General features: G+C 32.0%; 1 protein-coding gene across 1 annotated transcript; it reads left to right on the top strand.

Annotated features, from left to right (window-relative positions):
- The first annotated feature begins 4048 nt into the window (after positions 1-4048).
- On the top strand, positions 4049-11382 carry LOC18040147 (putative transferase At1g60990, chloroplastic). The gene is made up of 13 exons (XM_006431784.2): positions 4049-4345; positions 4453-4554; positions 4775-4808; positions 4918-4991; positions 5125-5190; positions 5293-5357; positions 5765-5852; positions 5960-6025; positions 7444-7609; positions 7991-8074; positions 8148-8275; positions 8446-8660; positions 11176-11382. Exons 1-12 carry the CDS (start codon positions 4139-4141, stop codon positions 8635-8637), a joined length of 1272 nt encoding a protein of 423 aa, XP_006431847.1. The 5' UTR covers positions 4049-4138; the 3' UTR covers positions 8638-8660; positions 11176-11382.
- The last annotated feature ends 1412 nt before the right edge of the window (positions 11383-12794 follow it).

The raw sequence follows: 12794 nt of genomic DNA, 5'->3' as shown, positions 1-12794 counted from the left end.
AAAATCGGAATTGAAATGAGTTGTATTGCTTATAATTAATTTTTTTTTTACAAATTAGTAAAATGATTTTAGACAATGAATTTCATTATTTATTATAATAATTGTGATTATAATTATTACCATTATTTTTATTCAAAATAATAATAATAATAACAATAAGTTTGCATTCTTTAATTTAAAAAATATATGGTTTTACATATTTTCTTCTCATTTCCACATTTCTTTTTAATAAATAAACATCATTAATGATTCTCATTCAGGATTCTAATTTTTTAATTCCACAAACAAGCACACTCCAAGCTACCAAACTTCATTGAGTTGGATGAATTCTCGCTCGCAGTAGGCATGCATGCAAAAAGAAGTTCCTTGTGAACTATGGTCTTAGGCTGTGTTTGGTTTACAGGTTGTCTTGCCACCTACTTACATTTACATTTGATATTATAATTTCATTCCATTTATCATCTTAGCCCCTGCTTTTTTTTTTCCCTTCAAAAACCTTTTTATTTTAACAAGGACATACCGTGCAGATTTATTGAACAAGTAATTCCATCAACTAATTCTTAGGTTCAATTAAATTTTTGTGGTATACAGTAAAAATGCATGTATCACTGTATGTTCCAAAAAAAATCAACAAAGCTCAAAACAGTACTGTAATTAAATTCATTACAATGATCAACAATTGATAATGAAAAAACGCACCCTGAAAAGGACTTATATATTAAACTACATTTATATTTAATAAACGTAAAAATAGGGAGCTTAAATAATAATATCCCTTAATGTTATTAATTTTTACTGTCTAATGGTATAATATAATCTATGATTCACTAAAATATATAATTATGATACATTCTAGAATTTAAAAAAGATTAGCTTCAAAATATATTTTCACTAACATGTGAGGAAATACACCTATTTTATATTTTGTGGAAAGAGAAAGTTACATTTTATGGAAATGAAAAAGAGCCCTACAAGCACGAGGACAACAGGGATGTCAAAAATATTTGCCTGGTTCGGATCTTAGTGATGCGGGTTGAGTGGCCGGGTTGGACTCGAGCTTCACTTGATAAGTTCAGTTCAAAATCCAAATTTTTTTATTAAAAAAATAATATATATATATATATAATTTAAAATAATTATATTTATTTAGCTCATTTAATATATATATTTAAAATTTTAAAAATTGGAAATTCATATTTTCAAGCACAATTTCATTGAAATAAAATTTAAAAATTATAAATAAATTTATATATATTATAAAATATAAAATCCTGATTAAAAAGCCAGGAACAAACGATAAAAAAATATGTCCAGACTCGATCAAAACTATTTATGGCAATCGACACCGCCCGTAGTGGGTTTATCATTACCAAATCCAAATCTCCCATTAATTACCAAACTTATCCATAACCCAAAGCAAGTCTTTATTTTTCTAAGAAAACCCACCCGCTGCGAGTTTTGACAATTACTAAATCCGCGGTTTTTTTTTTGCGGGTTTTCATATTTAAAATCATAAATATTAAATATGTAAATTTATAATAATAAGCTAAAATTCCACATAACATATTCAACTCTAAATTTAACCAATGTAAATTAAAAATTAAAATTTCAACATCAATCCAATACAAATTCTTAAATTTAAGTACGAAATACACAAGTTCATAAGAAAAGCCACAAACTAATATCTAAAAATAACAATTACCATTTCATATTATCATTCAACACAAGCTCGAAAAGAAGATTTTTGTTTCATTCACCACCATTAGCACCTCTCCAAGATGATTCCAATAATAATAATTAAGATTAATATTTTCTAAAGAATAATACTTTTAAATGCTAATCCGAATAACAAAATTATAATAAGAGAAATTATCATTGCACCACATTTGTTTTGCATTATATTCATCTAACTACCATAAAATTCTAACATGTTCTCTGCATCACATTTCTTTTTAAATTTACATCAATTAACCACTTTTGTACTAACCCCATTAAATAATTTAAATGAAATGATAATTTTATCCCTAAATAAATTAAAAGACCATTTTATTTTATAAAAACTTTAAAAAATAAAAAAATTAATTATAACAATACCCCTAAATTTAATAAAAAAATCCCAAATAGAGGTGCTCGGTTGATTTATATTAAATTTAGATTTTACAAAATTTTAATAATTATTTTTATTAAAAAATTATGATTTTGTAAAATTTTATTAAAATAATTGAATTTATTTATTAAAAAATAAATCCCAAAATTTTAATAATTTAGGGGATTTTTATTAAATCCAAAAATTTTGTAATTATTTTTATAATTAAAATTTTTATTAAAATAATTTTATTAAAAAATAAAAATTCTAATTTTGGGATTTATTTTTTATTAAATTTAGGGGTATTTTTATAATTATAATTTTTTATTTTCAAAGTTTTTATAAAATAAAATAGTATTTTAATTTATATGGGGGTAAAATTATCATTTTATTTAAATTATTTAACGGTGTTATTGCAAAAGTGACTAATTGATATAAATTTAAAAAGAAAGATGGTGCAGAGAACATGTTAGAATTTTGTGATGGTTGAATGAAAATAAGACAAAAAAGAGGTGGTGCAATGATAATTTCCCTTATAATAATAAAATAATCCATACGTTAAGTTAAAGAATAATAGTCCAAATAAAATTATAAGTATATAATTACCCATACATTAAGTTAAAGCTTATTAGGACTTAGGTACGATACAACTTACACACATGTTTGCACTTTATATATTTTTAGATTTAAATAATTTTTAATTAAAATTAAATTAAAAATATCTAAAAAAATTGTGGGTTAGCAAATACCTATGCGAGTATCCGATGGATATTTGATTAATATCAAACTCACTCGCAACTTAATGCGCGTTTAAATTTATAATATCAAATCCGCTCGTAACTCATAAAATTATCCGTATCAGACAAATTTTAGAGGATGGGTTTGGATGAATTTACGAATTTACGAGCAGCATTACCATCCCTAATCAAAGCATTCCCATATCCTGTCCCCGCTTGGGCTTTTGCCAATTGCCATCCTTGGCAGGACACCACAATAATAATAGGGAAATTTACGAAAATAACAATAAAATTTTTACTATTTTCACAATTAACCCTCTCAACTTTTTCTATCAACATTAGCCAAACACACGCTTTTCTCCCCAAATTACCCTTCTTTACAAACGAAAAGAAGCTTGGTGCGACAGGCCCAAGTCTTGGTGCGACAGGCCCCTGTCGCACGAAGCCTTGGTGCGACAGGTTGCCTTCTTCTACCTCAGTATTTGTTTGTTTTCGCCAGTCCTTTCGTCTTTGTTCGTCTCTTCTTATTCGTATGTAATATCTTCTTCTACCTCAGATCGAATCTCATCCGACAACCCAAACAACAAAACAAAATCAACTTTTTAATTCTCCGAAATCCAATTTGGGAATTCAAATTCCCCTGGATTTTCCATCAAAAGCCATGTTGCGAAATGCTAGGCGGGCTGTACGGAGACCTACCTCCACCCTCCGATGAGGACAAACCCACCAACACGACGACCACTGTCTGGTCAATTTTCGCGCCACCACAAACCATCCTCAAGCCCCAATCCAAACCCAAAACCATCTAAAATTCTCTCCCGACTAGACCCCATTCCTCACTTGCAATCGCACCTTCCCCCGACGACATGGTAGCGCTGCCGCAACCAGCATTGGTCGACGTCACTTTGACCGTAATCGAGGAGCACGACCCTGCTAGACCGAACAATTACGAAGATTATATGAGAGAGAAGAAGAAGAAAGAGGTGGATGCTGAAATTAGTAGAGAACTAGAGAGAAGAAGGCAAGAGGAAGAGGAAAGGGAGATGAGAGAGAGGGGTAATTTGGTCTCAACGGTTCTTTTATGGCTAATGTTGATAGAAATTTATTTGAGGGGTTAAGATAGAAAAAACTAAAATTTTTATGGTTATTGGTGTAAATTTCCCATAATAATATACTAAACCAAAATTTTATTTAATACAGCAGAAAAAACGGGGGGCCAAAAAAAAATTCCCTTGATAAAATTACACTAACACTGAACTGAAAATTTAGCAGGGAGCGAATAATTGAGAGGGAGAGAGCGTTACAACATTCAGAAATGGCAGCTACCTCATCAACAGCAACGACGCACTTGATTGTCGGCTCTACCTCTCGTCTACATACCACCAGAACGACCAAATTCTTTCAAAACGGGGTCGTTTTGACTCAGAAAAAGACTCTCTCGCTGAGAAGAAGTGCGAGTATTCCTCCAACTGCCGTTTTACCTTTTGACCTCTCTCCTCCCCCAATCGATCACGACCTTCTTGTAAGAACTTCCATTAAAATAAGTTGAATAAATTAAAAACAAAAACAGGTTAATTAAAATAATAAACAGCAAAAAAAAAATTTTGATTATTAAACTATATTTTGCAGGAAACTGTGAAGAGTGAAGGGGCGAAGATTTCAGAAGAAGGAATAGTTGAAACGTTTGGTAATGATGGTGAAGCGCTAGATGCTGCTGATAATGGTGTTGCTGTGAGTGTTCTTTTTTCCTTTTTATGAGAATTAATTTAATTTAACAAAACATTGGATGCACTTACTATTAGTACTAAGTTTAATAATAATAATATGATATTGAATGGGCAATATCATACTATCACGCATCAAATTGTATTAGATTGCATCGATTTATATGCATGTGATTATTATTGACGAGGTTTTGGTTTGTTTTGTTGCTTTGTGTTGTCTGGCTTAGGTTGTGGACCTTTCACATTTTGGAAGGATAAGAGGTACGCTCTGATTGCTTACATGAGTCTTTTGTGGATCGTTGTTTTGTGCGAGTGATGCTTTAATGATTGTTCTACTTTTGTAAACTGTTGGGGTTTTATTATCATGAAGTGAGTGGAGATGACCGTATTCAGTTTCTTCACAACCAAAGCACTGCAAATTTTGAAATTCTTCGTGAAGGACAGGCAAGTTTTGAGAGGTTGTGGGTCTTTTGTCTGGTGCTGTTCTAAGAAGTTAGCGCAAACTTTTTCTGTTTTATTTTGTTTGATGCAGTCATTTGGGATTAATTGATGGGATTTGTTGGATTGATATCCTTAGGGATGTGACACTGTCTTTGTTACACCAACAGCGCGGACAATAGATATTGCACATGCTTGGATAATGGTAATCTATTTCTTCATGTTTCTTCCTTCGTAGTTTGTTTATAAGCGTGTAATAAATGCAAATTATCTTGTCAACTTGTTAATCATTTTTCCATATGCACAGAAAAATGCTGTTATACTGGTGGTCTCGCCCTTGACCTGTAGTAGCATAACTGAAATGCTCAACAAGTATGTATATCTGTCGTGGAGATTGTCTTATTAACTTTATGCTTGTAGATAGTGTGTCTTAGTTTTCCAGCATTGCCATTGTTGTGTAGAATGATTTTAGTCTCACACTTGAACAATTTTGATCTTGTATAATTGCTCACCTCAGTGTACTTCATTCCAGTTTACTTATAGAACACAAACTTGGAGAGAATGGGCTTATGAACAATCCTCATCTTTCTTTTTTGCATGACCTGTCTTGCTCTAGTGTATATGGACATGGCCTAGACAGACTTAGCTTGAGCCAATGCAAGCAAGAATAATTTGTTTGCCTGTCTTGTGTTTTGAAATTTGTGCCGAGTCCTACACTTATCCAAAGAAAAAATAGAAAGCTCCCCTCCTTATTATTCATTTTTTGCACTCTGTTCTAGGTATGTATTTTTCGCTGACAAGGTAGAAATTCAAGATATCACTAAACAAACATGCTTATTCGTTGTAGTGGGACCTAAAAGCAACCAAGTATGTCTATTTCTTTTAAATTGTTTACTCATTTCTGGAGTTATTATTGAGCTTTTTGGAAGTTGAATTTGATATTGTTGATGATTGTATTAGTGATATGCAAACAGGTAATGCGCGATTTGAATCTTGGTGATCTTGTTGGAGAGGCATATGGAACACATCGGCATTATAGTGTAAGATAGATTTTTTTTCTCAGTCGATCTTTGAAATACAAGAGACTTAGATTTTTTTCTGAATAGATCTTTATAATACAAGATAATTTCTTTATATTGTATCTTTATCCTCTATGACATGAATTCAACTTGATTAAATTTTTAAATAATAGGTTGGAAAAATGAGAATATTTTTATTTTTGTATTTAATGTTTGCCTGATTTCTCTTCATAGATCCATTACTTTGCCTTATACTTGGTTAGTTATGACTATAACATGAACTGGATGTATATTTAGTTTCCAACCTTTTTCTCTTGATGAACTTTGGATTTGATTAAGTAAATCTTAGGAACTTCTTTTGAAATTATGAGACAGCTCTATTTGCTAAAGTTCTTTTGTCGCTGTCAAAGCACAAAAAGAATGATAATCTATGCATTCTACAAATGACATGCTGGCTGAATGGTAATGCTTAATTTGCTCTGTTTGTTTTGATGTGAGTTCACATACTTCTTTGCAAATTGCCTATTAAGATATGATAGTGAAGGGAGATGGAAAACTGATTATCTGTAGTACAATTCATGCTTTTTCCAGGTCAAAATGAATTTTCTTATTATTTCCTGAACTCTTGCATTTCTTCCTGATTCTTTTCCTAGATAAATGCTTTCACAGCAAAGTAGTGGAGGTAGTTATCCTGATCTGGAGCAAGTTATCCTGATGAGGGGGCAAGTGCCCTTACTTAAAATTTACTTTTCAGTATTAATTCAGAATGTATGAAAATATTTGGATTACTTTTTTTATTGTTTGTGTTAATTGACCTTAGTGAGATGGAATAGGATCAATCCAAGTTCCAGAAACATAGATTCGTGTCAACTACCAAATAGATTTGGGCGCCAATTCAAAATAGTGGGTTTAGGAGTGGGCTTTCTTCTGAAATATTAAAAGATCAGTGCGGTTGGTTCAAAACATAGGAAAGTAATAATGTCAAATTAATGTTATTTGTTAAATACTCAAATTGCAAAATATAATTCAATACTTTTTTCTTCAGTCCTCAGTAATAATTTTTAGAGGTTCTTTATTTATATATTGTCATAAAAGATTTGTATTATCTCTCCTTGATGCACCACGACAAAATCTTATACTCGTCCTCTGTTTGCAGCATTATTCCATGTCCTTATGTTTGAACCACCTTTCCCATTGCATGATTCAGAAGTTCATATCTACAATAAATGTAGCTTTTTACTATACGTACGTACTCATTACGAGGCCGTTATTGTTTTATCTGGTTCCTTCAGCTTGGACAGAACATTGGAGAAGTAGTGAAGAAGTAATGGTCCATTCTCGTATAAAATCTAGATGATGATGAAGTCTATTCCGGGAATCAAACCTAGTACTTTTTGTTTTATGAAAAGCAATATAAATAAAAACCTATCGATTTTCAGGTGAATGGCATGCCGATAACTGTTGGTGTGGGAAATGTCATTTCGGAAGAAGGATTTTCATTGTTGATGTCACCAGCTGCTGCTGGATCAGTTTGGGAAACCCTTCTATCTCAAGGTGCTGTTCCAATGGGTTCTAATGCCTGGGAAAAACTAAGAATAATTAAAGGTGATTAATCCCTGCATGCTTGGTTAGGCTTTTAAGTGAATAGATTTGATTCTCTCTCTCTTTCTTCTTTCAAACTTTCCGCTAATTTCATTTTGCTCCTATCCTTGTCAATGATGGGTATTTTGCTTTGTTACAAATTATATCAGTGTAAAGAATGTAAATTTCACATTTTTTGTGAGGGATTTGTTGATCACTTTGATGAGTACCTTATAAAATATGGCAAAATGGATAATCAGTTCCATTAACATTATAGTTGCCTTGGCCCAGAGGAAATATAAACTTTAATGATGTAAAGCTTGTTTTTGGGTTTAATGGTCATATGTGCTTCTTTTACCTGTTGCAGATGTTATCAGACTCCATAACCACTGCTTGGTTTTGCAGGACGGCCAGCACCAGGAAAGGAGCTTACTAATGAATTCAATGTTCTGGAGGCCGGTCTCTGGAACTCAATTTCTTTGGACAAGGGTAGCTAACCTTTCCCTACTGGAGTCTTCATAGAAAGGTTGAATGAAGGTTGATGTAAGTGTTTTCTTCTCAGGCTGTTATAAGGGACAAGAGACCATCTCTAGGCTCATAACATATGATGGACTTAAGCAGAGACTATGGGGAATTTGTCTGTCAGCACCAGCAGAACCTGGCAGCCCGATAATAGTTGATGGGAAAAAGGTATTCGTCATTTTTTTGCTCAATATTCTTTTGACAAGATAAATATCAAATTAAAATTAGTGGGTGAATAACTTTTACCACAACTGCTCTGTAGTTTAGGTATTAATTCTGTTTTCTGGAATTTGGAACCTCATCACTTGAAGCCTAATGTATTTTTGAACTTTGTCAAGGTGGGAAAACTGACAAGCTATACACTCGGAAGAAAGGAATCTGATCACTTTGGTTTGGGATATATCAAGAGGAAAGATGCTTTAGGTGGAGACACTGTAACTGTTGGAGACAACATTGTTGGGACTGTAGTTGAAGTTCCTTTTCTTGCTCGGCAGTCTCCACCATTACTGTCAAAGAGCTCAAGTTCTTGACTTTGATGGTCATATATAGCACTGTAAGCAAATATACTTACTGATTCTGATATGCCATGCATGTAAATGTAACCTGTTTGCAAAGAAGGCACATTATATTATCTTCCACAGAGCATGCATGTTAGAAGTCTAAAGAATTGGTGTATACTTGAGATTAGGAGTGGGCAAAACCAAATTGGAATCGAAAAAAATTCGGTTCGGGTAGGTTTTTTTCGGTTTCGGTTTGGTTTTTTTTAAACAAAAAATTTGGATTTATAAATACCGAACCACTCAGTTCGGTTTTCAGATAAAAAATTATAAAATCTGAACCGAGCCGAATTTAAGGTATTTTCGTAATTTCACAAGAACATATATATACACAAGTTAAACATTTGCAGTTTGCACCACTCTCTCTCTCTCACTTTCAGCTGCAGCACAACCGTTTGCCCATGACCCAAACCCTAACTCTAGGGGTGGGCGTTGGTTCGGTTTCGGGTTCAAAAATTAAGAAAACCGTTCGGTTTTTTTGAAAATAAAATCCGAACCAAAACCGATAGGTCGGTTTGGATTCGGTTTTGGTTCGATTTTAGTTTTCTTGACGGTTTTATTTAAACAATCGGTTTTTCAGTTCATCTTAACAATTTAGTTTTCGGTTCGATTTTTCAGATCATTTTCTATTTCAAACCATGTACAATAATTTCTTCATTTTCAATAACTATATAATATATTCAGAGTATGTATAATTTACGATTTCATCAATAGTTACACTTCGCTTTTTTTTTCTCTAGGTAGTTTTGAAAATTATTACCAAACGTCCAATCTTAAGCGTCTCCTTTTTTCATTCTCAGCACCCTCATCAAAATCATCATTCATAATCTCCTTTATAATATTGTTATTTTCTTCCATCCTGCACACAAGGCCTACTATAATCAATGTATAATCAAACAAAAATAAAATAATTTATAAATTTGTATTTAAAAAAAAAAGGCAAGAATTTTGGACTAAAATGAAGAATTTTTAGAATTATGGTTACTGTTTTTAATATCAAAAGTTTTGGCAAAAAATGTAAATAAAATGAAATAAGTATTTGTGCTTTAATATAAATTAACAAAATATTAGAGACTGAAATGATATTTTATCTTGTTGACCTTCGGTCGAGGGCTATTATGAAAAGCTAGCAAACAAATCAAATCATAATAGAATTTCTATATGTAAACATATCCTAAATATTGGGCCATACTAAAATTTTATAAAGAAAAGGGATCTAAACGATATTATCCTCCATCATCTTCAACATTTGGTGATTTTTTGAGTACTCACCCAGCACTGCTAGGAGCACAGCATCCAAACAGAAAAATTGAAAAAATACAATAACATACTCATATCCAGACAAAGCTAATAAAACTAAATAATATTAATAATTTAAACAAACATGAAATAAGAGCAGATCAAAGAGCCATTTAAAAAAAAAAAACTGAGCAAGTTAGTCACGAATGAAAACAAACCCATTACCTGATTGGCTAGCTAGCGACGGAGTAAGGAATGAAACGCAGTGGAAGTGTCGGCAACAAGGAGAACGGGCAAAGGCAGATGCGAGCTAAGGTTTTGGTCTTGGGTAAGCGGTTGTGCTGCAGCTGAAAGTGAGAGAGAGAGTAGTGCAAACCGTAAATGTTTAACTTGTGTATATATATGTTCTAGCGAAATTACGAAAATGCTTTAAATTCGTCCGGCTAGGATATTATAATTTTTTATCTGAAAACCAAACCAAACTGAATCACTCGGTTCGGTATTTATAAATCCAGATTTTTTGTTTAAAAAAAGCGAACCGAAAAAAAAAAAAAAAAAAAAACCGACTGAACCGAATTTTTTTTTGTTCCGGATCGGTTTTGCCCACCCCTACCTAACTTGCATCTGCCTTTGCCCCGTTCTCCTTGCTACCAACCTTCCACTGCATTTCATTCCTTACTCCGTCGCTAGCTAGCTAATCAGGTAATGAGTTTGTTTTCATTCGTGACTAACTTGCTCAGTTTTTTTTTTTTTTTTTACATGGCTCTTTGATATGCTCTTATTTCATGTTTGTTTAAGTTATTATTATTATTTAGTTTTATTAGCTTTGCTTGGATATGAGTATTTTATTGTATTTTTTCAATTTTTCCGTTTGGATACTGTGCTTCTAGCAGTGCTGGGTGAGGACTCAGAAAGTTACGAAATGTTGAAGATGATGGAGGGATAATATTGTTTAGATCCCTTTTTTTATAGAATTTTAGTATGGCCCAATATTTAGGATATGTTTGCATATAAGAATTCTATTGTGATTTGATTTGTTTGCTAACTTTTCATAATAGTCCTTGATCGAAGGTCATTTTAGTCCCTAATGTTTTGCTAATTTCTATTACGGCACAAATACTTATTTTATTTTATTTATATTTTTTGCCAAAACTTTGATATTAAAAACAGTAACTAAATTCTTCATTTTAGTCCAAAATTCTTGCCTTTTTTTAAAATACAAATTTGTAAATTATTTTATTTTTGTTTGATTATAGTAGACCTTGTGTGCAGGATGGAAGAAAATAACAATGTTGTAGAGGAGATTATGGAGGATGATTATGATGAGGGTTTTGAGAATGAAAAAGGAGGCAGACGCTTAAGACCAAACGTTTGGCAATCATTTTCAAAGCTACATGGAGGAAAAAAAGTGAAGTGTAACTATTGATGAAATCGTAGATTGTACGTGCTCTGAATATATTATATAGTTATTGAAAATGAGGAAATTATTTTACATGATTTGAAATAAAAAATGATTCAAAAAATCGAACCGAAAACCAAATCGTTAAGATGAATCGAAAAATCGATTGCTTAAATAAAACCGTTAAGAAAACCGAAACCGATCCGAAATCGAAACCGACCTATTGGTTTTGGTTTGGATATTTTATTTTCAAAAAAACGAATAGTTTTTTTAATTTTTGAACCCGAACTGATCCGAAACCGAAAATTTATTTCGAAACCGAATTGAGGCCCACCCCTACTTGAGATTGCAACTGTCTTCAACTTGATTTTCAAGATTATTTAAGAGACAGTTTTATGCCTCTCTGTTGTCTGGGTTGAAAGTCGAGGAGTGAAAAGGAGATTATATACCATCATCATTCTATTAGCATTAGTAATATGTTGGGGATAGGTTCGGCAGCTATTCCAGTCTCCTGAGTACTCTCAATCTATCGCTTCGCTGTTTTTCAATCTTAGGGTTGATGAACTTTCAGTGACTAAGATTATAAATATCATTTTTGCATTAATAATGAGTCAGGCCCTGTTTGGGGGAAATATACATTTAGCCATTTAGGAATTATGAATGCTAAGTGTAATCTCAGCTGTTGAGAGTGTGTGAATCTAGTGGTTTATCATTTATTAGGTAGCGAGTATTTATAAATATTTATAAATTTACAGTCTCTGATGTTAATCCCCACCCCCCTCCCCCCCCAAAAACCGAGAAAAAAAAAAGTCTGTGGAAGAACATGAATGAAGGTTCTTAAAGTTTAAAAAATAATTTCTGCCGATTCTTTTCTTAATCGTTTTAGCTTAAACATCTCTCACAAATTATTAGCCGCCAGGGACCTATCTGAGTGTTCAACAGTATTATCTGAGCCACGTTGTTGTCAAATAAAGGAGAGAACAGAAGAAAATAACCCTGAATTTGAGAATACTTTAACTAACTATAAATATCACATTTGAAAGCAGCTTGTTGCTTAATTAGTTTGAGGTCTATATTGATATAACTTTGTGTTGGAAAAAATAGAAAGTCGTCATTGATGATTGTAAAATATCATGTGGGTTGATGAGACATTCATCGAGATGGAAAGACATTTTTAGTTTTTAACTTCAGATTCTACAAACATACGCACTGACAAAACCTTGATCGTTATCTTACATGCAAAAGAGTATCTTATAGAGATCTCATCTACAATAATATCAGGTGTAGTGTTACATATTTTAATTTTTTTTTATTTTAATATGTTATTCTAAATGATGTGTCGTTCATCGTTAGTTGGTGAAATAGTATATAATTAATTTATTTGAATTTTATAAAAAAATTATCATCCACTCAATAAATGACATATCATTTAGCATGAAATTTAGGAATAAAAAAATTCGAAATATATATCATTATTTTATTATTATCTCAC

The sequence above is a fragment of the Citrus clementina genome, unplaced genomic scaffold (genome assembly GCF_000493195.1).
Source record: "Citrus clementina cultivar Clemenules unplaced genomic scaffold, Citrus_clementina_v1.0 scaffold_5, whole genome shotgun sequence".
Classification (NCBI taxonomy): domain Eukaryota; kingdom Viridiplantae; phylum Streptophyta; class Magnoliopsida; order Sapindales; family Rutaceae; genus Citrus; species Citrus x clementina.
Note: the sequence above shows the minus strand (reverse complement) of the source record. Positions and strands in the feature narration are given on the sequence as shown.

Coding starts and splice junctions, on each gene's coding strand:
- LOC18040147 (XM_006431784.2), top strand. CDS start 4,139: ATGGCAGCTACCTCATCAACAGCAACGACGCACTTGATTGTCGGCTCT. Junction 5,191..5,292: donor TTGCACATGCTTGGATAATG/GTAATCTATTTC, acceptor CCATATGCACAG/AAAAATGCTGTTATACTGGT. Junction 5,853..5,959: donor TGGGACCTAAAAGCAACCAA/GTATGTCTATTT, acceptor ATATGCAAACAG/GTAATGCGCGATTTGAATCT.